Source organism: Prunus mume, linkage group LG4 (genome assembly GCF_029339155.1).
Source record: "Prunus mume cultivar Tortuosa linkage group LG4, ASM2933915v1, whole genome shotgun sequence".
Taxonomy (NCBI): Eukaryota; Viridiplantae; Streptophyta; class Magnoliopsida; order Rosales; family Rosaceae; genus Prunus; species Prunus mume.
Genome location: NC_142701.1, coordinates 17,701,897 through 17,725,219, shown reverse-complemented (window position 1 = coordinate 17,725,219; position 23,323 = coordinate 17,701,897). Strand labels below are relative to the sequence as shown.

Genomic DNA, 23,323 nt, shown 5'->3' with positions numbered 1-23,323 from the left:
TAACCTTATACATTGTTATTTCTGAAAAATTATATAATAGTATTGGAGTACGATCACGTGATATAACTTGCACACGTGTATATTCATTTATATTATAACTCGTTCTTTCATTGTTTTATAAAACAAGGAGGAGAAATATGGTATTTATGTTCAGAGGCCATTAACGGAATCTCGGCTGCTTAAAAGAGACATGTCTCATCAACCCCATCACCATAACAGGGAGAAAGATATTTAAAGGGAAGTGAGCCCTACCACTAGGTTTTCATTTTCCTTTGCTTGATTTGATGATATTATCATTATGGATCCCAAGACGACATAAACATACAGCTTTATTCTGCCTTTGGCTTCATTCTCTTCTCTGTCGATCGTCTATTTGATTTCATTGTAGTTATATTGGTCGTTCTTAAGTCATTTTCCACCTAGAATTTTTAGTGTTTGTCTTGTTGACCCGAAGCTGGCTGAGTCCTGAAATTTGGCCTTAAAGGTGTGGCTGCCTGGCTGGTTGTTAAACCAAGGAAAACAACGTTATTAGTTTTTGACCAACTGACCCATTTGGCACGTGATGTGCAAACTTTCTTTTCATCAGGAGGAGCTTAGGAGGATCCCTAGCTAGCTAGCTAGCTATGAAGTGCTGGCATTTTCATTTTTTTATATGCGACCTTAAAAGGAGCAACCTTTTTGTTTTCTGCAACTTTGTAATAAATAAAGAAATCACAACAAAACCCATACATCATCCTGCAACATTTTTATTTACACTTGTGTTTATGGAGATGGGTAAATACCAGTACTGGGATCTGTGGAATGGTGAGAGAGAGTTGAATATCTGTTTGGGCATTCTGAGTGGGACAAAAGGGTTTTGGATATGAACTTACACTATTTTGGAGAGCAATTTTACAAATTTCTGTTTACATGAAGATGGGCAAAAGGAGAGAGAAAAATTTTAAAAGAAGCAAAAATGGACAAAAATGCCCTTATTTATTTTTAGATTTCTAAGGAATCCAATACATTTGCATGTCTTTGATTTGAAAGTTGAGTGGTTTTTTTGTCCTTTTTGAAAAAGCTTTGGCTTTTTCCAAAAGTGAAATTTTTTTTATGTCTAAAACCTAAAAAACCTATTGAAATACGAGTACTGGGATCTGTGGCAGGCAGGGCATGAAAAAATCAAACAATCATATGACTTATGTATTGGTCACTTCAATTCAATATGATTTATATCTGGTGTGGGTGTGAGTGTGACCTGTGAGGGGGATGGGGGTGTATTGTAATTTGCATGCCTTGTTGCTTTGCATAGCTGAAGAGACCCTTTCACAATTTTTGAAATCTTTTTGGGTTTGCTGTATCACCTAAAAAGGAAGAAAGGAAAAAAGTAAAAACACTATTCTACTCAACTGTGTTTTTCAATTCTTTCCTTCATTTCTCTTCAAGTTTCTCAAGTCTATCACCAAGAAAACTAACATAAACTTAATTAAAACCCAAATTCAGGATACCAGAGTTAGCTACATCAAAGGGTCCATTTCATATATGGTTATCATTAAAGAATCCTGCATGTTATTAAGAGAGTTAATCAACTGAGAGCTAACTTTTTTTTTTTAGAGAACCTTGACGGAATGAAGAATGAGAGCTAACTTCTTTAGAGCACTGTTTGTCGACATAAATTTTGCATCATCCCCCATCCCCACCCAAATTCATAATGTGATTCAGCCAGAGCAAAGTTGGACTTTCATTCTGATATTTCCAAATTATCAGGCTCTCTTTTTATGCATTTTTATTCTCTCTTAGCTGGGGAAAGCTACCTCTCCCTGGAATCCTAAGCACTATTGCGCCAACCTCATGTGTGGACTTTGCTTTAGTTCTGATTTTTGGGCATGTTAATTGGTTTTCACATTGGTTTATCTTTTATCATCCACTTTAATCATTCGTTTTTTTTTTTTTGGTTGAATTGGCAGGAACGGCTCATGGTGAAAAATTGAAACGACAAGCAACTTTATCCACATGGGTGCATGGGGGGTTAGTGGTTAGTGGTTTTGCAAACTGCACTTCTTCTGTCAATTTCCCCTGACCCTACAAATGATGCATGCAAAGGAGGAGGAGGTCCCATGGTCCATCCCCTCTGTGTGACTCACTCTGACTGTGGGGCTTTCACCCTATCATCCCAATAAAAACATGTAAATCACGGAGATAAGGATAATACTGTTTTGCTATCTCAAACCAAGTAAACTGTAAAACACAGTGAAACCTCTCTCTCCTCTCTCTTTTTTTTGTTTTCTTTTTTCTTTGCTTCTTTTCTGCTAAGTAGACACATTCTCTCTCTATCTCTAGTTCTTTATGCTCCATCTCTCTTCAACTGCACACGGAGACATATATGATATACATACATTTGAAGTAGCTCATACAATATATTTATAATAGCCACGATGACAAGAACAACTTCTCTTCTCTCTGATTGAGTCTCTCTTTTTCTTTTGCCGTAAAAGAATAAAGTCTAATCTTCTGGAGAAAAGGAAAAAGCAGCAAGGAATGTCGATCTGAGCTTAATTCCCACATAAAAATCCAATCAAAATTAATATTCTTTTTCCCCATTACAGTGAGAGAGAGAGAGACTGAGAGTGCAATTCAGAGAGAGAGAGAGTGATGGGTGGGGTGACCTCGTCCATGGCGGCCAAGTTCGCCTTTTTCCCACCGAACCCACCATCCTACAAGCTCATCACAGACGACCACACTGGTCTCTTGCTTCTCAGCCCATTCCCTCACCGAGAAAACGTCGAGGTTCTCAAATTGCCGACTCGGCGTGGCACTGAGATAGTGGCCATCTACATTCGCCACCCCTTGGCCACTTCTACTCTGCTTTACTCTCATGGCAACGCCGCCGATCTGGGCCAGATGTACGAGCTGTTCATCGAATTGAGCATCCACTTGCGCGTCAATCTCATGGGGTACTCTGTTTACTTCTACTACTCTCTCTCTCTCTTCCAAGTTTACCTCTTTCTTTGATACTTTCTCCTATTTTCTCTGCCACTTTTGGAATATTGGCTTCCAGATTTCGAGCTTTTTGCTCTTTGTTCTCACTTACTTGTCAGTGTTGGCATCTGGGTTTTTCTAAATTCGGAGCTTTTTGTTCGTTTTTGTCACTCGCTTACTATTCTTGGCATCTGGGTTTTATTAGTCCAGTGATCAGCTGTACTTTGCTGGTATTTTATGGTAATATGAATGTTTCTTCGTATTGATTTGCTATACAGTGGATGTCTTGTAAGTGGTGAGCTGGAATTATGGTAAAATAGCTTGAAAGGCATTTTGGAGTAGTTTTCTTGAGACTTGTAGTAGAATCCTTCTAAAATAAAGGTTTGATTTTTAGTTATGGATAAAGTGCGATGTAGCTGCGGTTTTTATGCTTAGATATACCCGTTAATTTCATGAAATCGAAATTAGTTATGATGCTGTGGTTCGGTCCATTGATCTACCATTTCTGTGATCTATTGATTGAATTATCCAGCCCCTTTGCGTGCTTAGAGTGAACAGTCCAGTTTTAGATTGTGTAACTGCTAGCACCTTTCATACTGTGAGGATTGCAGTTTGGTGTAGCTTTGTGCCTGAAGTGCATAATTGATTGTGTAGTCTTCACGCTGCATGATGCCTTTCCATGCCAGTGTCTAATACCAGCAATCACCACATCCATAGTTCCAGCTTTCTTCTAAATTTTGTTTTCGACAAGTTATGCCATCCTTGATTTTTAGAAATAAATTCTCCATTACATGATTTATCATTTATCTGTTATGTGTCATTATAATTAAGAGTATTCGCATTCTTACAATTACAAGTCTGAGTAATAAAATAGAATGGTGGTAAGATCCTTATATATATCTGCGTTTTTTTCAGGTATGACTATTCAGGGTATGGGCAATCATCTGGAAAGGTCTGTTATTTGAACAGTTATCTTTTTGTATTAACTAGTTGTTGAGCACAATGCATCGTGTAAAGCCGTATTTTCTCTGTTCCAGGCAAGTGAGCAGAATACATATGCCGATATTGAAGCTGCATATAAGTGTCTTGAAGAAAGCTATGGTACTAAGCAGGAAGATATCATTCTCTATGGCCAATCTGTTGGAAGCGGCCCCACATTGGATCTTGCTGCTCGGCTGCCTCAGTTAAGAGCTGTTGTCCTGCATAGTCCCATACTATCTGGTTTAAGGGTCATGTATCCTGTAAAGCGTACATACTGGTTTGACATTTATAAGGTAAGACAACTTTCATTTTGGTTATCCAATCTTATGGTTGTTTGGCGAGTTTATGACCTTGATCTAATTGTGTGCTTTATGGTGTCATTTGTGCGCAGAATATTGATAAAATTCCACTGGTCAATTGTCCTGTTCTCATCATTCATGTAAGTATGCTACTCCGGATTTTTCTACTTTGTAATTTGCTTATATGATAAATGTATGCCGGTATTGGGTTTATAGATGTACGAGGCATGAAAGACTGGCATAAGAATGACTTTTTTTTTGTTTCCATACCATATAGAGTTTAGATTATTTATTCTTTGGATGGTCAAATACATGGCCAATTTTATAATCCAGCAGGATAATTTATTCTTCTGATTTGCTTTAGGTCTCTATAGGTTGACATGATGAGATGAAATTTTACTGATTATTGGGAGAGTAATTTGTTTGCATGCCGGATAACAAATAGTCAACAGTTTTTTGTTGATGCATCGGATCGGAGAAAACCCTGCAGTTCTTAACAGTTTATTTCCTAGGCTACAAATGTCTTAGCTCAATAATGAAATTTTACGAAAGAGAGTATTGCTGCTGTTGAATAAGGGATCTCTTTGATCCTCACGCATCTGGAATGCCACATTGAAGGGTTATCTAGGGTGAGATGGCAATCGTCCTTGTTTAATTCGTAAATCTTCACATTTGTTCGTCATTATATCTTTTTGTAGGGAACTGCAGACGAAGTAGTTGATTGCTCTCATGGGAAGCAACTGTGGGAACTATGTAAAGAGAAGTATGAACCACTATGGCTTAAAGGAGGGAACCACTGTGATTTAGAGCTGTATCCTGAGTATATCAGGCATCTCAAGAAGTTCATATCAACTGTTGAGAAGTCTCCTTCCCAAAGGTACAATTCTAGGAGAAGCACAGACCAATTTGAGCAGCCTCGGAAGAGTACTGATGTTTACGAAGTTTCAAGGAAGAGCACAGATCGAAGAGAAAAACCAAGGAAGAGCACTGATAGGCCTGAAAAGCTGAAAAATCAATTCATTAGTGCTGATAAACTAGAAAAATTAAGAGTATCTTTTGATCATATGGAAAGGTCTCGGAGAAGCGTGGACTGCCATGAAAAGTCCAGAAAAAGTATTGACCACCAACTGGACAGAGCACGGAAGAGTGTTGATCGGTTGGATAGAATACGAACTGGGTAAATGTTGTTATAAAACCATATGCAAAATTCAAAGCCTGGGTTTGGTGTTGTGGGAAAATTATTTGGGTCTTTCTTTCTTCTAATTTATGGTATTCTTGCTGTGTAATTTGTATTTGTGGCAGTTGTATAACTACTATTGCATGAAATGAGAAAGGGTTTGGGTTTATTATGGTTTTCTTCTTTCATGTGAATGCAATCCACTCTCTTGGGTTCTCACCAGAAGGGAACAGAACTACAAAAGAGTGGAAAGTGAAAACCTTACTCAATTGTAATGTATTGACATAAACTATACCTACAAACAAACTACAAATTGAAAAAAGCATTGGCATAAACGTCGCAGATGACAAACTACGCTCCAAACTGTGATGTTATCTTCTATTCTCCTTAGGCCAGGAGTTGATGCCATTGACAATGAGTAGCGATCGCTATTATCATTGTGCTCTCTACTAACTTTTTTAGAGTGCTGAGTACATAATAACTTTTTTGGAATACCAATAACAAAGGTACGACTGTCTTTTTTAAGCACCGTTATTTTTTGGAATACCAATAACGAAGGCCCGACTGTCTTTTTTTCAATCACAAACGGTGCTAGCCAATTTTACATCGCATCTCCACTAAGGTTTACAAACGTGATGGCTGATAAACTCAGGGAGGATGCAAACTAGTTTGGATTTGGAAACGACAATTGACTATTTGGAACAATTTCCGATGTTTAATCCTTTAGGTTGTAAACTCGGTCCAGGCCCGCCAATAAGCTGGACTGAAACTCAAAGTCCTCTCGTTGCGTTTTCAACTCCATCAGCTTTCAATCAATATTTCAATCTCTCATTCTCAAATTGTGACACCAGAAATGGTTGATTCTAGTTCTTTATTGTATTACTCGTATCTTCCCTAAAGCAGTTTACAACTTGGTGTTAATTAGTCATTCTGCGTGAAACATGAGTACAATTTGATTACACATTCTAATTTCATTCCTGTCAGTGAAAATAGCTTCTGAGCAGGTTATGTATTTTGTTCCTGCAACCATCTATTGTTGCAAAGTGCTGACTTCTGTGTGAACCAACATTCCAAGTTTCAAGTCCTCGCTTTCTTGCAAACGAGCTTAATTGAATAAACTGCCATTTATCAGAGAGAGCCAGCTAGAGTTCAGGTTTGCGCTCAAAGTGCTCAACTATGGCTGACGGAGGAAGGGAGCCAATGCAGATCTCGTGAACTGTTGCAAACAGTGGGAAAAACTCCAGCCACCCACGGTGGCTTAGAACTTCATAAACTTCTTTTGCTGTTGACACACCCTTCAGAAAAGGAAAAAATAACTGTTAAATAATGAGAGATATAAACAGATAGCTTCAGGCTGCATCTGCACAAGATCAAGCTATAGATATGTTTGTGGACTCAAAATACAAATCCTCTTAAGGTTCTTCCAGATACTATTAACAAGTTAGAGATAACAAAGATATGTTTGAAAACCATCACAACTTCTTGTGCATATGTAATCAATGTACAAATCTGAGTAATAACACAGTTCAGTTATCTGTTTATAATGTTTAATATAAACCTGTAATTTTTGACCCTGCAGCATTTCTGCTTCGAGCTCATCAAATGATCTGCAGACAACAAACATAAGGGCGATAGTTAAATACTTTTTACTTTTACAAGGTTTTTATCTGCTGGAGCTTTAAAGCTTTTACCTTTTCCCTCCACCCCTTGCAAAAGCTTCAGCAACTTTCCTGTTTCTTCCACCCACTGCCATACACACTGAGGTTAGACAGAAACTTAAGAAAGAAAAATAAAATAAATAGAAGGAAGAAATCCTCCTGCTTCCTTACAGCATGTTGTGATGAGATCAGCAACACCACAGCTTTCAAAGAAGGTGCTGTCCTTGACAGATGAAAACAACATCTTGGAAAATGCCTTCATCTCTCTTAGACCAATTCTCATAATTGCAGCCTGGTCATTCAAAATAACCGGTCAAAATGAAATAGAAAAGGCAGATGAGACATGGGTTCAAACTATACGGAAATGTTTGAACTTACCTTTGTGTTATTTCCCATCTCCAATCCATCCACAAAACCTGTTCCATTAGTAATTAAACCCATTAATTGCTCATTCAAACTTGAGAAGGGAAAGAGACATTAGTACTACAAACCTGCTGCTATGGCCACAACATTTTTCAGGGTCCCACACAGTTCTACTCCTTCCACGTCTTGGACCTATGAATTTCATACGACCCAAAAAGTGTGAACGGAGCAAACCTTCAATATTTAGTCGATCTAAATCACAAAATCCAATTTTATGATGCATCAAAAGCTTTCAGTGCTTACATGCTATCAAATGCTTACTACATTGAGTGGATGTTAAAGTAGTTCCCGCCCATGCCAAGATTCATGATAGTAAGAGTACTTTATTATGACATTGATTTGTAACAATGTATTTGATGTACTCACAGGTGTGACTATGAAGTAGGGAGTACTAAACAAATGAACCCATTTCTCTGCAATCGCTCTGTTTTCTCTGTATCCAACTGTGGCTTCACTAAATTTCTCCAAAGCAATCTACACAAACAGTCTCTAATTTCAGATAAACTAGATTTGATGATCTGGCACAAGAAAGCTCTAAAATAGATTGAAAAGTCGGGCCAAATTACCTCATTAGCTATGTTTGCTCCCATTAGAACACAACAATTAATGCCCAATTGCTCTGAGATGAGTGTAGAGATCATGCACGGGCCCTCCATCTTGACCTCCATTCCTTTGATGAGGGAAATAGCTTCCACATCCCCTTTTATCTTCCCAACAAGTCTCTTGCATATACCCTCCATAAATTGATGTGGAGTAACAAACACCAACATGTTTGCACCATTCACTGCAAAACTCCCCCACTTGAATTACAAAAATTTGCTCCAAGTACCCAACAAATTACACAAGTTTAGAAACATCGAAATTGAGTACCTGCACTATCAAGGTCTGGGTCTGCAACAACATTTTTCCCCAGCTTTATGCCGGGCAGATATTTCACATTTTCCTATTGAAGAAAATGGATAGGAAGATTAAATGGGAAGAATTGGTTCATCACATATAAGAGGAGAGGAATGAATGAATGTATGAAAGGTCATTGATTTTTACATTGTTTCGGTTGATGGCATCTGTGAGCTTCTCACCACTCGGTAACGTTTCCTCAAATACCCACATTCTCACTTCATCTAAATTTCATTGGAGAAAAAACAAAACTCGAATTGAAAATGGAAGTAAATCAATTGAACATGTATTGGAATATCATAATTTTCATTCATTGAACAACCAAGACCACAAAAGCCCATAATCAAACAAGGAAATGCAATTAACTTGACATTCTTTAAGAAATCAGACCCTGTTCCAAAATCAGGCTCTATTCAGTTTCTCAACAGCAACCAAATCCAAACGTAGAATTCAAGAATAGTGGATAAACCAAAATTCTGACTGGTGGCATAAATAAAAATCCAGACTTGCATTGCATGCAAAAAAAGAAAATGGAAATGTCGAAAACAAATAATAAATAAAAGATATACCATGGAAAGAAGAGAGCCTGAGGGTGTTAGAGGCAATGAGTTTGGCAGCCACACTGCCCCAGTTGCCACTACCCACAACGGTGACTTTGGTTTTGTGAAGAGCGTCATGGTCACTAGTGTAAGTGTTGTTATTTTGGGGCAGAGTTTCTCCGTCTTGTTGAAGTTCTGGAGCCATGGATGAAGAGAGAGAACGAGAGAGAGATGGAGAGAATACGGAAGAAAGAAGCAAAGGGTAAATGGGTAATGCGTGGAAGAGAGGAATAGGAGCGAGAGAGGAGGGCAGGAGAGAATATAAGAGAGAAGACACTCGTCGGGGCGGAGATGCCATACACGTTTCGTCACAAACGATGTGTTTCCAGTTAAATCTGGCGATCTCCTCTATGATTGACACTTTGACAATATATATTTATGTATGTTTTATCTCTCATGCATGCCCAAATAAATTTTTAAAAAAAATTCATATAAATATTGATTTTACTTTGATATTTTAGTCATGTAAGCTAAATTCTGTTTATTTATTTATTTTTATCTAGACTTAATAAAGACAATATTAATACTTTATGATAAGAATATATGGTTATATTGGTGTCATTGGTCAATGTAGTGGACCCATTTGATTTTGGTATCAATACCCTTACCCTACGTAATATCTACTAATAACTAAAAGGTTTAATAAATGAAAATTTCCAAAGGGAATAAGATGGAGCGAATGGTAGATTTTAGGTTCCACACTTCTTGTAGACACATATAAAATGATATATTATTATGTTCGCAAGAGATTTGTGTTTGGGCCAAAAATTGACACATCCAAAGGTCCATCGAACAAACAAAGTGGTTTGGGCCTCACATGCCCAACATAATAGGAAGAGGAGTCCAGGAAGAGGAACAACAAGACATGGCACCTCTGGGATAAAAGTCGAATGGCAGTCGAGGATGAAAAGTCGCAAAGGCACCTCTGAAATGAAAAAGTCAGCAATAACAACTGCCATAGAAGAAGTGGTGAAGGGTTCGTGACATCAAGAAGAATCAAGATTAAGTCCCCTTATATATGTATATACAGAGATTTTTTCATCTTTTACAGAGAAGGTAAATCTCCCAAGATAGATACGCAGTTACAATCTCGAAAGGGATAAGCGAAAGGTGGAGTCAGGAAGGCGACTAAAAACAGGAAGTGATCACCTATCCGAAAGCCTATCACCTGTAATTGAAGAAAAGGAGGAAAAGGGGGAAAATATCTTTGCCGCCCAATAAAAAAAAACACAATCACCCTACTCCAGAGAAGAAACAGTTTTTCTATAAATACAAGGAGGAGTGGACAGGGTAGAGGACACTCAAAAAACCAGAAAATCAATCAAAAACAAAAACTCAAAATGACTTCAAAACACTGAAGCAAAAGCTCATTGAGCCAAGACACAAACAAACAACTCAAGAAGCTCACTTGAATTCCAAGTGAAAACCAGCTTTAGATTAGAATTCCCAAGGTTCAGACTTAGAAAATAAGTCATTCAAATTTCACAGTGCAGTCCCTAGCCCATCTGAAGTCCTCGAGAACGACCATACGCCAAGAAGCGCGATTCTGCCCACTCGAAGCTTCACAAAAGCTTAAAGTACATTGAAGCTCTGCCAGAACCAACCTTTGGTATCGATTTGAAGTTGAAACTTAGCAATCAGAGTTGTCAACATTCCAGTCCGCCGGACATTTCCAATCGGCCGGATTCAGTCCGGCCGGACATTTCAAATCCGGCCGAGCGAGCGCCCATCCAGCAAATGGAGTTCCAATTGTATCTTCATCTCTCTAGCATGAGTATTTATTGTTATAGTTTTGTAAAAGGCGCTTACGCTAAAAGCGATTCAAATCCATCGATTACGCTTAAAAGCAGTTTAAATCCCATCGATTCGCACAAATTTAAATTCCATCAACCATTCGCCGCGGAACAGCCTGTTTATCTTGAGATAAATTGTTAAAGTCCTCACCCGTCTGAGGCAAGAAAAAGAACTTACTTGGGAGATATTCCTCACCCAAATTCACAATCGTTTGTTTGCAGAAATCAGTAACTTGGGCGCAAGTTATCTACTCCAAACTAAGTCTGCTAGAATTTGTTTTGCTAGCGATGTGCACGCTCGCACACCAAAGAAAGCTGACTTGTCAACCAGTTTATGGTTCTCAAGGCAGTGGGGAACTTTGCCCTTCCATCACAGGAGTGAACGCAAAACGGGCAAACAATTTGTAGTTAAAATGATTAAAAGTTTCATTTATCCTTGTATCGATTTGAGTTATTTATATTAAAAATAATATCGTATTCAATAATAGTTATATATTTATGAGTAATTAGTTGGAGGGTAAGCTTAAGTTACATAGTTGACATGTACATGTATAAATGATAGTAGTAGTAGGCTAGTGGGTGTTGGTATAGTTGAGTTAGTCATTTTATAGCGAGACGTTATCTAAGATCCTTAAATGAGGTTATATATCTTAATTGTTAAATCAAACTAACCAATTTGATACGATACCATCAAAAAAACTAATAAATTTGATCATACAGTTAAGATATATTCCCTTGTCTAAGGGCCTTACCTCACTATAGAATTCTTGATAGTTGAGATATGAAGAGGATAAATGTGGTGGGCAGGATTTTGAATTTCTAGGGTAACAGCCGTCCTATATATTTCTCTTTGTCTGGTTGTTTGGGCTAACAAGAGGTTGTGCCGATGAGACCACCATGGAGATGGAGATGGAGATATGGAGGCCCATAATCTATTACTTAATCCCCACCTAATCAAAGCCATTACAAATCCCAAAATAAATAAATTTGCAACAGAAAAACAAGTTAATTAAGGTCCTTGTTTTCTTTCTAATAATAGATGATAGATAATAGAAGAACCATGCGCTAACACCGGAGAGCCAAGAAAACCCATCTCTGCTCTCTCCTCATCCCATCCTACCAAACTACATATATCCCTACTCTCCCTCCCACCACCCACGTCCACCTTCTTTAACTTGACTGCGTACACTTTGATAAGAGGTGCAAATTAGACAGTGCAAGAAGCAAAGATGGCACGCCAAGTGATTGTCCTTGCTCTCATCTTTGTTGCCATTTCTGGGGTTATAGCACAAGAACCATCCGCACCCTCACCGGACGATGCACCAGCCTTGTCGCCTGACGCTGCCACCTCATCATCATCATCAGCTCCTTCTCCCGGCGCCTCTGATGCTGCCGCTGCCCCAACCCCTGTTAGCGATATATCTTCGCCACCTGCTCCTTCCCCTGCAGGCGGCGACAGCTGGGCAGACAGCGGGGCAGCTGCCACCGAAGCTGATGAAGCAGCTGCCCCAGAAGGAATTGTCACAGCTGAGGGACCAGTAGACCCTTCATCAGCTGAGGAAGATTATCCCGTCGATGATTTCTCTAGGCTCATCAAGAACTGAGGAGTTTACCTCTAATTAATTTATTCATTCATCAAGCTAAATTTTGTTTATATTTAATTTAATGGAGTTCCCATGCATAGATTTATTTATTAATGGTACCTCTCTTAGACCGCAAAATAATAATATATCGAAGATGATCTATGGGGGCAACCTTGCTATGCTATACTATACATATGTTATATTCTTCTTCACATGGATATTCTTTTGTTTTTGTTTTTGTATCTTCATTATTTGATCACTACTAATTTTAAGTTTATTATATTACCAATCCAAGAATTATTTGAAATTGTTAATTTGCAATAGCTCTCTGGCTTTCACTGCCAAAATGGAAACGAAACTTGGCAGCTTCAAATGTTCCATACATTCACATATTAAGTTATATATTGATGTAATCCAAGTGGCCGTTAAAAGTATTTATCTTTCTACACGAAGTCCTGTATTCGATTTTCCTTTTTTTCAATTTCACATATGTATAAATAATAATAAAATTTCTGTGTAAAAAGAACAAAGAAAAAAAAGGCAATAACCCACCCAAAAAAGCATGCTTAACAGATATAACCCACCCAAAAAAGCATGCTTAACAGATATTCAAACTTTGGGTATTTTTCAATATTGAAACCACTAAACTAATCAATTATCCGTGGTACTGGAGAATCATGTCATGCTTAATAAAAATGTGATATGCAAATGTAGCTATCCACTTCATCTGACATGATTCTCATGACATATTGTGGTTGTCCACTTCATTTGTCGCATAAAATGGTATGAGAATATGGTAAGAGTGGGATTACTCATAATGTTTGGAATTTCTTCCTCTACCTTAACGAACGAAATAGAGGAAAGGATTTTTGAATTTCAGTAATATTAGTGTGTGTAATCATTTGACCACTCATAGCACACTGGTTTTAAAACAAAAAATCTCACGACCCTCACCATTAATTAGTTTGCTACTAATTCAGTTACTGGACGCACACGCACCCAAAAGCAAAATCCAGGACATATATGATATATCAGTGAAATTAGTCTGCCTATACGGAAACCAGATCTTCAATACCAAATTACCACCAGACACAGCATAAATACTTGATGTTTTGGTTTCCGGATGAAGCAGGGACATTTTGGTATCTGTTTTGGGAGATTATCATGACTGACTACTTTTAAGCCAATCCAAATGGTTGATTAGAAATTCAAATGTTCATAATTAATGCGCGTCCATGATGATGATGGTGGAGCTCGCTCGAGACACAACAGCTCTCTTCTGAAAGAAAGTTTCAAAGTGTTGTGCTGCTGCTGCTGCACCTTCATCCCAATCCGCAAGGACCAAAAACGGAAGGCCCTTGCTTTTCTTTTCTTTCTAATAATAGAGGTACTACTTCTAATAAAAGCATTTTTCACGAAATCCTTGTTCGGCCACAAACACCACACAATTTTCCTACTCTATCTCCCTCCCACTCATTCACCTCCCCAAGCCTTTATAAATCTCCATTCCTTCACCACCTTCTTCCACACCAACACTCCTCTTGCTTCCGCCTTTTCCTTATATCTAACACTAAACCTACCTATCCACAAAAAAAAACATCCCAAAACAAACACAAGATGGCAAATCAAGTGATCGTCCTTACTCTCATCTTTGTTGCCATTATTTCTGGGGTTGCTGCAAAGGCCAATGCACCATTGCCATCAGCCAAATCTAAGTCGCCATCATCATCACCAGCCAAAGGTCCAGCCTCCTCAAATAAGGCTAAGTCCACATCCTCCGCGCCAGCATCATCCCCCAAGTCTTCGGCTTCCTCCCCATCTGCCTCACCTAAGACTGGACCATCACCATCAACCAAAGCCGCACCAGCCAGTTCACCAACTCTCTCCGGCCCCAAGAAGCCCACCACTCTACCCCCGAAGGCTTCAACCTCTGCCTCTGGTCCATCCTCCGGCCCCAAGAAGCCCACCACTCCACCCCCAAAGGCTTCAACCTCTGCCTCTGGTCCATCCTCCGGCCCCAAGAAGCCCACCACTCCACCCCCAAAGGCTTCAACCTCTGCCTCTGGTCCATCCTCCGGCCCCAAGAAGCCCACCAAGGCTCCTGCTGGCGCTAAAAGGCATTAGAATCAAAATTCACAATAAGAAAAAAGGATATCCTTGTGATCACCGCGTGGTCCATGATCCTGAATTTAGTAAATCAGTAATAGCCTGAAACATTATGGGGTCTGATTGAAGACCAGGCTCACCTAGTAGTAGCAGCACCAATAAACTACATGGTCGTTTTGTTGACCTACCTCACACATGGAAAATACAATATGTTGAAGGAGCCAAAAAAATTATTAACGAAGTGTTGAAAAACTGTAGTGATCATTTTTAATGAAAACATCTTTGTATTTTTCTGCTCGAAGCTGTCTTCTAAGATCATTGGGATCAGGTTGCTTGCCCATACATCATTGCTGATTTGTTTGTTTGAAATTGACTGGCTGAGTTATTTTGCAAATTGTTGAAGAGCAGGATGGATGAAATCAGTTTCTGCAACAACAAAAAATAGTCTATGCACACTCCAATGGCCATCATGCCAGTTGATTCTAGCTAAGTATTATCCAACCAATAAATAATTCATCAAATTGAAGGTAAAACAAACGACAGAAAATCTTATTATTTTGGAATGTAAACACAAAAAACAACATTAGTCATTGGTGTACAATTGGTATGACATCTGAAAAAGAAAGGTATTCATCTTAAATAGAAAATTTGAGGAAATTCCTCGAATAAAATGAACTTCCAATTGAAATATATCTTATGCAACTAATAAAAAATCAGGGAATGGCACTGTTTCTCTTCACGGGCCAGAGGCTCCCACAATGCCAAATAATAAAAACTTGAAGTGGCAGCTGGTTTGGTACCTATAACCGTAACTTATGGAGCTCTGTCAAAGGGCTGTGTATCATTGTAACAAACATCCCAAACAGCTTCCATGGCATCCTTTGCAGCTGCTTCTGAGCAATAAGGATTAGCAATGACTGATTTCATAACTCTTCGTCTCACACAATCCTTCAAATGTCAAAATGGGAATGCAATGAACATCAACTACCGTTGTCAAAATGGGAATGCAATGAACATCAACTACCGTATATTTGTCCAAGGAAAATATGAAAGAGAGAAAAAATCCATCCCCAATTTATTTCAATCAATTGAAACCATGATTCGGATTCATTTAAAACATGATTTAAAATTTGAAAGTGGGACATTATATATAAAAAAGGAAAAGAAAAAAAACAAAGACTCCAGATCTGGTATAAAACAGAACTTTGCAGTATATGAAAAAGGCCCTATCCCCCTTTCCTATACAACTGAAGCCTTTTGGCTTTCTTCTTTCCGTATCAAATTAAGGTAAGAGAGCATCTCACATTGTATGCGAAGAATGTAGCCCGAAGAGTATATCTTAAGTTCTTATGTAAATAAAGCTGAATAACTCACTTGTTCATGACCTCGAATCTTTACAAAACCCCTCAGCAATTCCCGTTTATAGTGGCAATCACCGCTTAGATGGCCAGCACGAATCTGTTCCAGAAAAACAAAGTGTGTATGTTTTTTTAAAAGATTAAATTGAGGTATGAAGAATTACACTACACCCGATACAAGAAAAATATTCAGTTGCTATATATTGATGCACACCTCACTACAAGCATGATGTGCACAATTAGCCCAGTTCAAGTTTGCAGCACGACAATCATCAAAAGCATGAATTAGCTCATGTATCACCACTTGGTTGACTTCATCTTGAATGTTCATGTGATTACCGCATACCAGTATCTAGTACACATGAAGACATACAGAACAGAAAAAGAAATTAGTTTCATAACAAGCTCTTCCTGCAAATATTTACTATGCGGAAAGAACAGACCATTAAAAGAGCTTCACAAATGACCAATCAATTGATAGATACTTGAATGACCAGAAGACATGCTACTCAATCTAGCAATTTAGATACTTTCCAAGATTAAAAATTTTAAAGTTCAATGTTCACTGCAACACAGATTCTACTGCATTTGCTAAATTTTCAATTACGAAATGAAGTTTCTCACATCTGTAAAAATCAAAGCTTTCGCTTAAACAAATAGAAATTCAGAGGAATCGTAATTGTATTGTTGTACCCCTTCACCACGGGCATAACCGCCAGCAATCTGCTTGTCGCAATGAACGGCCTTGATGAACCTGTCCCCAATCCCACATCCGGCTTGCTCCAAATGCTTCAACAGAAATTTCACCATTGGAACTGTTGCAGAAAACGTGTTTGGTGTTAGAGAATTAGGAAGAAAACAAACGAAAACCAAAGAGAAACCCCAGATGCCGTGAACCTCTAAACCCTAAACCCTTAATCCCAATTAGATTTTCATGAAAATGAGTTGTTAAAAACAGAAAATAAAAAGGTGAAAAAGAAAGTAGAAGAGTACTCCGGAGGCTTCGTTGAATCATGTCTTGGCATTCCTCCAGGGTTTTGCCGCCGTTGACGGCGGAGGAGAAGCTTGAGGATCCGGGATCCGGGGCGGGTCCATCAGCCATTTTCACCTTAATAAATCTCTGTGGCACTGGCAGAAGGGCACCAGCAGCTGATTCTCGGGTCAATAGCCGGTTCGGGTTAGAAAAGTTCTGATCTCATTTTTAATATATAGCTTTTGGATTTTAATTGAAAAAATACTTGGCATTCGGCGGTTGGATCTGGGCTTATAGGATTTCCATGGCAAGCTCTGTAGTTTCTTTTCAATTGGCCCACGTTCTTTGGGCTGCAAGTTCACAAACAGGAGTCTTTTTAATCTGTTTTTGTCGGTCAATATGTGGTCAATGCTCTCCTTACCTTTGTTGTTGCCAAAAAATAAAAATAAACATATATTTGATCCCTTTTATTTTGGGGAAATTATTTGGGTCCTTACGTAGCCATTTCTCTTTGCAGATAAATCATACTTCGACATGACATATGTGCATAAATTTTTCTATTTATAATTCTTTTGGTCAGATTTCTATTTGTAATTTTAATGAATTACTTTCTATTTGGAGCGAAAAGTGTTGTCCACGAGGTCTATATCAACTCACTAAAATAGAGGCTATGGACTCAATTGGATTTTCATCGTTTAATTTCATAATTATTTGGCCTATAATTCAAGATCATATATGGTATATGCTAATGTATATCAACCTTTAGAATTTAAATTGACACTAGACATGGATGGGAACTACAAAAAGAGAGAAAGAACATGATAAAGGAGGCTAACACAAATGAATGGCAAGGGAAGGTCCTTGTTTTCTTTCTTTGTTTCTAATAATAGATGTCCTAACAAAAGCCATTGTAGCAAGTTAACGCATGTGTGATGGAGAATGAAGATCCTTGTCCTTCCTGCACCAAGAAACCCGCACACCAAGTGATAATCGAACCATGACCCGCTAAGCCCGGCCAGCCAATAATCACAATTTTCTGGGCTCTCTCCTTTCTCAAAACCAAACAGAAAAGACTAACACAGATGTGTTTCCATCCACAGATTCCCTAGGCTATCTCCCTTCCATGCTAAGTCCTACAAATCTCATTCCCTTCACCATCTTAATTATGATCCACATCCATTAATTATAGTTGCGCCGTGTGTTTTTTCTCTATATATATACGTTTATATTTAGACTTACCTATTGCAATTAACCACACATTCATCGTAAACCAAAAGTAGCCAAAACAAAACACAGAGCTAAGTTTATATAACCATAAAACAGAAGAATAAGAAGTGAGCAGTGAGGAGAATAAGAAAGAAGAAGGAAAATGGCACGTCGTGAATTGGTAGTCCTTGCTTTGGTATTAGTTGCCATTGTGGGGGTTGCAGCCGCAGACTCAGGCAGCAGTCCTACACCTTCACCATCTAAGAAAGAAGACAAAGACTCAGAAAGCCGCAGCAGCAGCGACAGCAGTTCATCATCGTCGTCGTCACCATCCTCCTCTCCATCCTCCTCCTCCTCATCATCATCATCATCTGATGCCCCGACCTCCTCCTCATCATCATCAGATGACAAGGACAAGGACAAGAAGGATAAATCATCATCAGCCCCGGCCCCATCAGCATCAGCCCCCAAGTCATCATCGTCAGATAGTAAGGACAAGGACAAGTCATCATCGTCAGATAGTAAGGACAAGGACAAGTCATCATCATCACCATCTCCCAGCAGCTCTTCGGGCGGCTCTTCTTCTTCATCACCATCGCCCAAGTCTTCCTCTTCTGGCAGCCCATCATCATCTTCAGGTAACAAAGACAGCGGCAGCAGCTCATCTTCACCATCGCCTAAGTCCTCCCCATCAGGCTCTTCGGGATCTTCTGGGTCTTCAGGCTCTTCTGCCAGCTCCCCCAAGTCATCATCTTCAGGCGACAAAGATAGCGACAGCAGCAGCAGCAGCAGCAGCCCAGCTTCATCTCCTAAGTCATCATCTTCGGGCAATAAAGACAAAGACAGCAGCTCATCTCCATCTTCTGACGACGACACCTCCACGGCACCAGCCCCCAGTGAATCAGCGTCTCCCCCTGCCCCGTCCACGGACAGTACTGAGACTCCCTCCGACATTATCACCGCTGACACACCAGCTCCATCCGACTCTTCCTCTAAAAGCGCCGCCGCAGCCCCGGCCTTCTTCTCTACTGTCTCCGCCGGTAGTGTTGCCCTACTCGCAGCTGCCACCTTGTTTGCCTTCTAAGTTAGTTACCCCTCTCACTGCATGATGCGCTTTCTATTTTTATGCCCCGAAACTTAATTCGATGTTTTTCGGTCGAGACCCTACTTCTTCTGATCATTATCATCTTTCAGGACTAGTGATTTATTCTCTGTAACATCGAATCAGTCCACGTTTTGTCCGTTTCACTCATTCAACTCATTAATTAAAGGGCATTCAACTTAATCAACGTTAGCTAGTTAAATACGTAACCCCGTGTCTGGCATTGCATGGGTAAATGATTATGCTAATATTTTCACAAAGAGGAATGCTACTCTTACCATATTCTTATACTACCTTACGTGGCATATGAAGTAAATAATCATATCAATTAAAAAATATCAATAAATTATAGAAAAAAGAAAATATTATATTAATTTTAATTGATATGGTTGTCCACCTCATCTGCCACATAAGGTGGTATGAGAATGGTATACAAATGTGGTAAAAGTAGCATTAATTTTTTCAGAAAACCAAAAAGAATTAGAATCTTAATTTAGATTTTCTATTAGTTTTTATTACGTTGTGTTTGAGAATGCATGCATGCATGCATGTATATATATTGTCTACCTCTGTACAAATTGAATTACGTGCTGCATGCATCACAAACAAACGAAGGGTTTAGGGAAGAATATTTGACCAATCAATAGCAAAAGTAAGTCAACCAATTATGATCAGCAGCTGGCTATGATATAAATAAATAAATAAAGGAATAATTGTTTCTGGAAGGTACGTAGAGCGAGTGTGGTGTGTGAATCCACTCCACGCTTGTAGACCGGAACATTATTTATGGTTATGGACCGACCGACCCCAACAGGCCCCATCACTTTTCTTTGCTTAATTGACGGGGAAAAGGTTGCTACAATTTAATTAAGAATTTCTTTCTGCATGCAAATTGTGTTTCTTTCTTTTCTTATTGGGGTAATAATAATTAAACAATCTTACCAAGTCTTTTGCTTTTGTACATGCAAATTGCAAATTGCAAAGCATGGTAATTAAGGTATTTGGTAGGTAGGAGACAGCGCATGCGCAAAACTAACCCAAGCAGAGTGAAACAGTTATAGTTTAAAAGTAGTCAACACTTCTGGTTGCTGAATTTTGATTAATTAAGCTAACAGCAGAGGTTTGCAAACTCCTTGCTTTTCATTAATTACTACATAATTTCTTAGTTCTCGTTGTTGATTAATTGATAATTAGCAGCGGGATCCCTTCCTGCAGATAAGGGCACCGGCAGTAGTTGTGATGGAGCCCACCAGAGAAGAAGGCCTTGCACTGAGGCTTGAAGCCCTGGCGTAGCTTGAAGATGCTCCTGCTCCTGATTGCCTGAAATATGCCCCGTTCAACATCATATCCCCCTCTGACCTCCAGTTCCAACCCCTCCACTCACTCTCTGGTGCATCCTCATGTTTAGTTACCTACGTACATCAATTAATTATTGATTAATTTGGGATAAAATAATATTGTAAACTATTCTAATACACGGAAAGAAGAATCAAACTTAAGTGCAAGAGAGTAGGCACATTGCATGGCCGACTGACATAACGACTTCAGTACAATTGTAAGGACTGAAGGCTTAAGTAACTAACAGCTTAACAAACTAACACGTGAATAGCACGTGGGTATTCTAACTTGAGCTGATGTGTTCATCTATCAACTTATGCTAAATTCTAACTAAGTAATTACCTCTTTATTGAAACGTGTATTAGGCGCCAGAAATCTATTGCCTTCGCTGTTGATAGTTGGAGCTGCACTCCCTCCAATTGCATACATTTCCCAGTGTGTGTAGTCATTGTTCACCACATGAAAATATCCATGTCTACACCTGCACATGCAATATATTATTAGGCTCTATTAATTAATTTACTATCATATATAAAAAAAACCCAAAGAGTTCGTTAATTTTGGAAAATTAAAATATCTGTACGTATCTTTATGAATTATTACCTTGGCATTCTTTGGACAAGGCCTTCTCCAAAATGATTAAAGGCAACTGTGACCTGCATGCCCTTGTCTTGCGTATAGGAATCGCTGTGCCCCAAAAGCATGACCTTATCATGATGGGTCATGTAGTTATTGGATATGGTGATGGCTGTGGATCCATGGATGGCATCAATGAGGCCATCATGGCAATTAGAGAGAGAGCAATGGTCCACCCATATATGTTTCCCACCAAATATGGACACCCCATCGCCGTCCGATATCGTCCACCAACCTGAATGCTCCGGCGAGTTTCGTATGTTCCCGTTCCCCGCCTGCTTACAGTCGTGGATGTGGATGCCATGGATAATGATGTTGGTGGCATAATGAATGGTGATGCATGGCCCTCCGGCTATGTGGACGCTCGCTCCTCTACCGTCGATGGTCTTGAACGAGTTCATGACAAGCTCTTGCTTCAGCTGAACCACCATGTCCCTTTTGAATATAATCCACAATGGCTCGTCTTGGATCACTGCGTGTCTTAGGGTTCCGGGTCTGGGGTTCACTGGGTCGTCGTCCCCAGAGTCGCTGACTACGTAGATTCGACCGTTTTTTCCTCCGATGGCGTCCTTGCCGAACCCAATGGCGCAGTCGGCTAAGCGCTCTCGGTTTTGTTCCCAGTTGGGATCACACCTCCAGCAATCGTCTATGGGGTTGCCAGTTCCACATGACAAGTAGCCCAAGTTCCTCCTAGAAGCATTGATGCTCCTATACGTACGCATTTACATACACAAAAATATTAAATATTAAAGTAAATAAGCAGCAAAAGAAAAATAACAAAACATAGGTGTCGTCGCGTCATTTACCTATGGACTTCCTGTGCTACTAGTTCAGGGTCATGAAGTTGTGAGGAGGAAACAAAAGTTGCAGTTAGGAAGCAAGTGATGATGAGGAAAATCAGCAAAAGCGAGAACCCAGCCATTTGGTTTCTTGCAGGGAGAGCGAGATGGGCTTGGTTTAGTTGGAGATATGTTCTTGGTTGAGTGGGTTTATAAGGGCGTGTAAAGCCGAGAGTGATGGCGTGATTTAATTAACATAAAAAAGTGGGTCCTGCCATATCGTAATTTCAGGTTAATCTTCATCCATGGATTAGGCTCCTCTTTCTTCCTATCCTCCAATCTGTTCGTTTAAAACCGTTAAACAATAAATCTTAGACTTTCAAACCTTCCAATTGTCAAATGGTTGACTTTAATGTTTCAACATTTCCACCCCCCCACCGCACCCCGTAAACATAAAGTCTCTCGGGCCCCCTTCACTTTTACAGTTTTACTTACCTCTCTCTCTCTCTCTCTCTCATTCTCTTCATGATTGAAAGATTAATAAAGTGATTATTGTTTTGTTTTGATGATGTTATTGTTAATGATGCATGGATAAGATAAGACTAGAAATGAATATTATTTGTGGTGGTACTTCAAGTACAAGGAGTATCTTATTTGTCTAAAATAAATCTCTGTTTTTTTCCTTTACCGCCGGGTTTGCCATCACATTTTAACATTAACAGGATTCCAGGGATTAATGGAAACATATTTTCTCCCTTCTCACTTACCACATGAATCATGATGGCTACTTTTGACTCCTTGCGCTAAAAAGGAAGAAATTTGTACGTATTGTCCAACTTCATTTTGAGAAACGGGATTATAAATATTTATTTTCTGTTTTCAAAAACATATGTCAAGTCAATTGCATGTCTGGTGGACAAAATTATACCAATCGCCACCTTCAACTAGTTTATTTTACTTTGCTTTGCTTCCCCTGACTGCGGAACAATATTTTGATGACCAAAATTTAAATTATAAATGAAAAGGCAATGATCCGAGACGTTTTTGGTACAACAAAGCGAAGCATTAGCATCAAAGCGTTCAGGAGTAAGCTTTTTGAGAGACGTTTTTGTTATACTTTAAGTCATAACAAGAACTAAAACGATGAACAAAGAACAAGGAACACAAATTATGCAAGGGTTCCTCCAATATAGGAGTACCTCCCTGAGCAATGAAACCTCTTATTAAATCCAATAAAAGAGAACTAACTAACTCTCAATAGCTCTCAAGATTACAAACAGATGCCTCACTCTCTTATATATTAAACTGCTCCTAAGGGAATCTCCAGTTATAGGCTATATCCCAAATATAGCCTGAAAATAATGCAAAACTCATCTTCAGTCAGGGGCTAAACAAAATTTTGGCCAAATTTGAAGGGCCACATTTGACCTTTTAGCCCGAAAAATTATATTTTCAAT

At 39.1% G+C, this 23,323-nt stretch overlaps 6 protein-coding genes across 6 annotated transcripts; 3 read left to right on the top strand and 3 right to left on the bottom strand.

Moving 5' to 3' along the window:
* The first annotated feature begins 2,282 nt into the window (after positions 1-2,282).
* On the top strand, positions 2,283-5,587 carry LOC103329760 (alpha/beta-Hydrolases superfamily protein). Its single transcript, XM_008232262.3, has 5 exons — positions 2,283-2,933; positions 3,874-3,910; positions 3,996-4,232; positions 4,331-4,378; positions 4,937-5,587. The coding sequence occupies exons 1-5, from the start codon at positions 2,632-2,634 to the stop codon at positions 5,417-5,419; spliced, it is 1,107 nt and encodes a 368-aa protein (XP_008230484.1). The 5' UTR covers positions 2,283-2,631; the 3' UTR covers positions 5,420-5,587.
* Positions 5,588-6,269: 682 nt separating this feature from the next.
* Positions 6,270-9,354, bottom strand: GPDHP (NAD-dependent glycerol-3-phosphate dehydrogenase family protein). The gene is made up of 11 exons (XM_089051385.1): positions 8,963-9,354; positions 8,541-8,617; positions 8,367-8,439; positions 8,063-8,280; positions 7,863-7,970; positions 7,565-7,628; positions 7,452-7,489; positions 7,245-7,365; positions 7,107-7,161; positions 6,974-7,022; positions 6,270-6,710 (listed from the first exon to the last, which is right to left on the bottom strand). The coding sequence occupies exons 1-11, from the start codon at positions 9,288-9,290 to the stop codon at positions 6,558-6,560; spliced, it is 1,284 nt and encodes a 427-aa protein (XP_088907511.1). The 5' UTR covers positions 9,291-9,354; the 3' UTR covers positions 6,270-6,557.
* Positions 9,355-11,886: 2,532 nt separating this feature from the next.
* Positions 11,887-12,580, top strand: LOC103330152 (uncharacterized). Its single transcript, XM_008232708.2, has one exon. The coding sequence runs from the start codon at positions 12,015-12,017 to the stop codon at positions 12,387-12,389; it is 375 nt and encodes a 124-aa protein (XP_008230930.1). The 5' UTR covers positions 11,887-12,014; the 3' UTR covers positions 12,390-12,580.
* A 2,415-nt stretch (positions 12,581-14,995) lies between these two features.
* LOC103329758 (Ku70-binding family protein) lies at positions 14,996-17,024 on the bottom strand. Its single transcript, XM_008232261.3, has 5 exons — positions 16,826-17,024; positions 16,526-16,647; positions 16,047-16,184; positions 15,849-15,932; positions 14,996-15,422 (listed from the first exon to the last, which is right to left on the bottom strand). The coding sequence occupies exons 1-5, from the start codon at positions 16,932-16,934 to the stop codon at positions 15,288-15,290; spliced, it is 588 nt and encodes a 195-aa protein (XP_008230483.2). The 5' UTR covers positions 16,935-17,024; the 3' UTR covers positions 14,996-15,287.
* A 973-nt stretch (positions 17,025-17,997) lies between these two features.
* Positions 17,998-19,095, top strand: LOC103329757 (uncharacterized). The gene has a single exon (XM_008232260.3). It carries the CDS (start codon positions 18,175-18,177, stop codon positions 19,093-19,095), a length of 921 nt encoding a protein of 306 aa, XP_008230482.2. The 5' UTR covers positions 17,998-18,174.
* A 1,073-nt stretch (positions 19,096-20,168) lies between these two features.
* Positions 20,169-22,039, bottom strand: LOC103329756 (pectate lyase-like). The gene is made up of 4 exons (XM_008232259.2): positions 21,894-22,039; positions 21,055-21,795; positions 20,794-20,932; positions 20,169-20,525 (listed from the first exon to the last, which is right to left on the bottom strand). The coding sequence occupies exons 1-4, from the start codon at positions 22,007-22,009 to the stop codon at positions 20,304-20,306; spliced, it is 1,218 nt and encodes a 405-aa protein (XP_008230481.1). The 5' UTR covers positions 22,010-22,039; the 3' UTR covers positions 20,169-20,303.
* Between the last annotated feature and the right edge of the window lie 1,284 nt (positions 22,040-23,323).

Coding starts and splice junctions, on each gene's coding strand:
- LOC103329758 (XM_008232261.3), bottom strand. CDS start 16,934: ATGGCTGATGGACCCGCCCCGGATCCCGGATCCTCAAGCTTCTCCTCC. Junction 16,648..16,825: donor GATTCAACGAAGCCTCCGGA/GTACTCTTCTAC, acceptor TTTCTGCAACAG/TTCCAATGGTGAAATTTCTG. Junction 15,933..16,046: donor CACATCATGCTTGTAGTGAG/GTGTGCATCAAT, acceptor TTTCTGGAACAG/ATTCGTGCTGGCCATCTAAG.
- LOC103329757 (XM_008232260.3), top strand. CDS start 18,175: ATGGCACGTCGTGAATTGGTAGTCCTTGCTTTGGTATTAGTTGCCATT.
- LOC103330152 (XM_008232708.2), top strand. CDS start 12,015: ATGGCACGCCAAGTGATTGTCCTTGCTCTCATCTTTGTTGCCATTTCT.
- LOC103329760 (XM_008232262.3), top strand. CDS start 2,632: ATGGGTGGGGTGACCTCGTCCATGGCGGCCAAGTTCGCCTTTTTCCCA. Junction 4,233..4,330: donor ACTGGTTTGACATTTATAAG/GTAAGACAACTT, acceptor ATTTGTGCGCAG/AATATTGATAAAATTCCACT. Junction 4,379..4,936: donor GTCCTGTTCTCATCATTCAT/GTAAGTATGCTA, acceptor ATCTTTTTGTAG/GGAACTGCAGACGAAGTAGT.
- LOC103329756 (XM_008232259.2), bottom strand. CDS start 22,009: ATGGCTGGGTTCTCGCTTTTGCTGATTTTCCTCATCATCACTTGCTTC. Junction 21,796..21,893: donor GTAGCACAGGAAGTCCATAG/GTAAATGACGCG, acceptor GCGTACGTATAG/GAGCATCAATGCTTCTAGGA. Junction 20,526..20,793: donor ATACACGTTTCAATAAAGAG/GTAATTACTTAG, acceptor TGATGTACGTAG/GTAACTAAACATGAGGATGC.
- GPDHP (XM_089051385.1), bottom strand. CDS start 9,290: ATGGCATCTCCGCCCCGACGAGTGTCTTCTCTCTTATATTCTCTCCTG. Junction 7,366..7,451: donor AGATGGGAAATAACACAAAG/GTAAGTTCAAAC, acceptor TTGAATGACCAG/GCTGCAATTATGAGAATTGG. Junction 7,162..7,244: donor TGATCTCATCACAACATGCT/GTAAGGAAGCAG, acceptor TGTGTATGGCAG/TGGGTGGAAGAAACAGGAAA.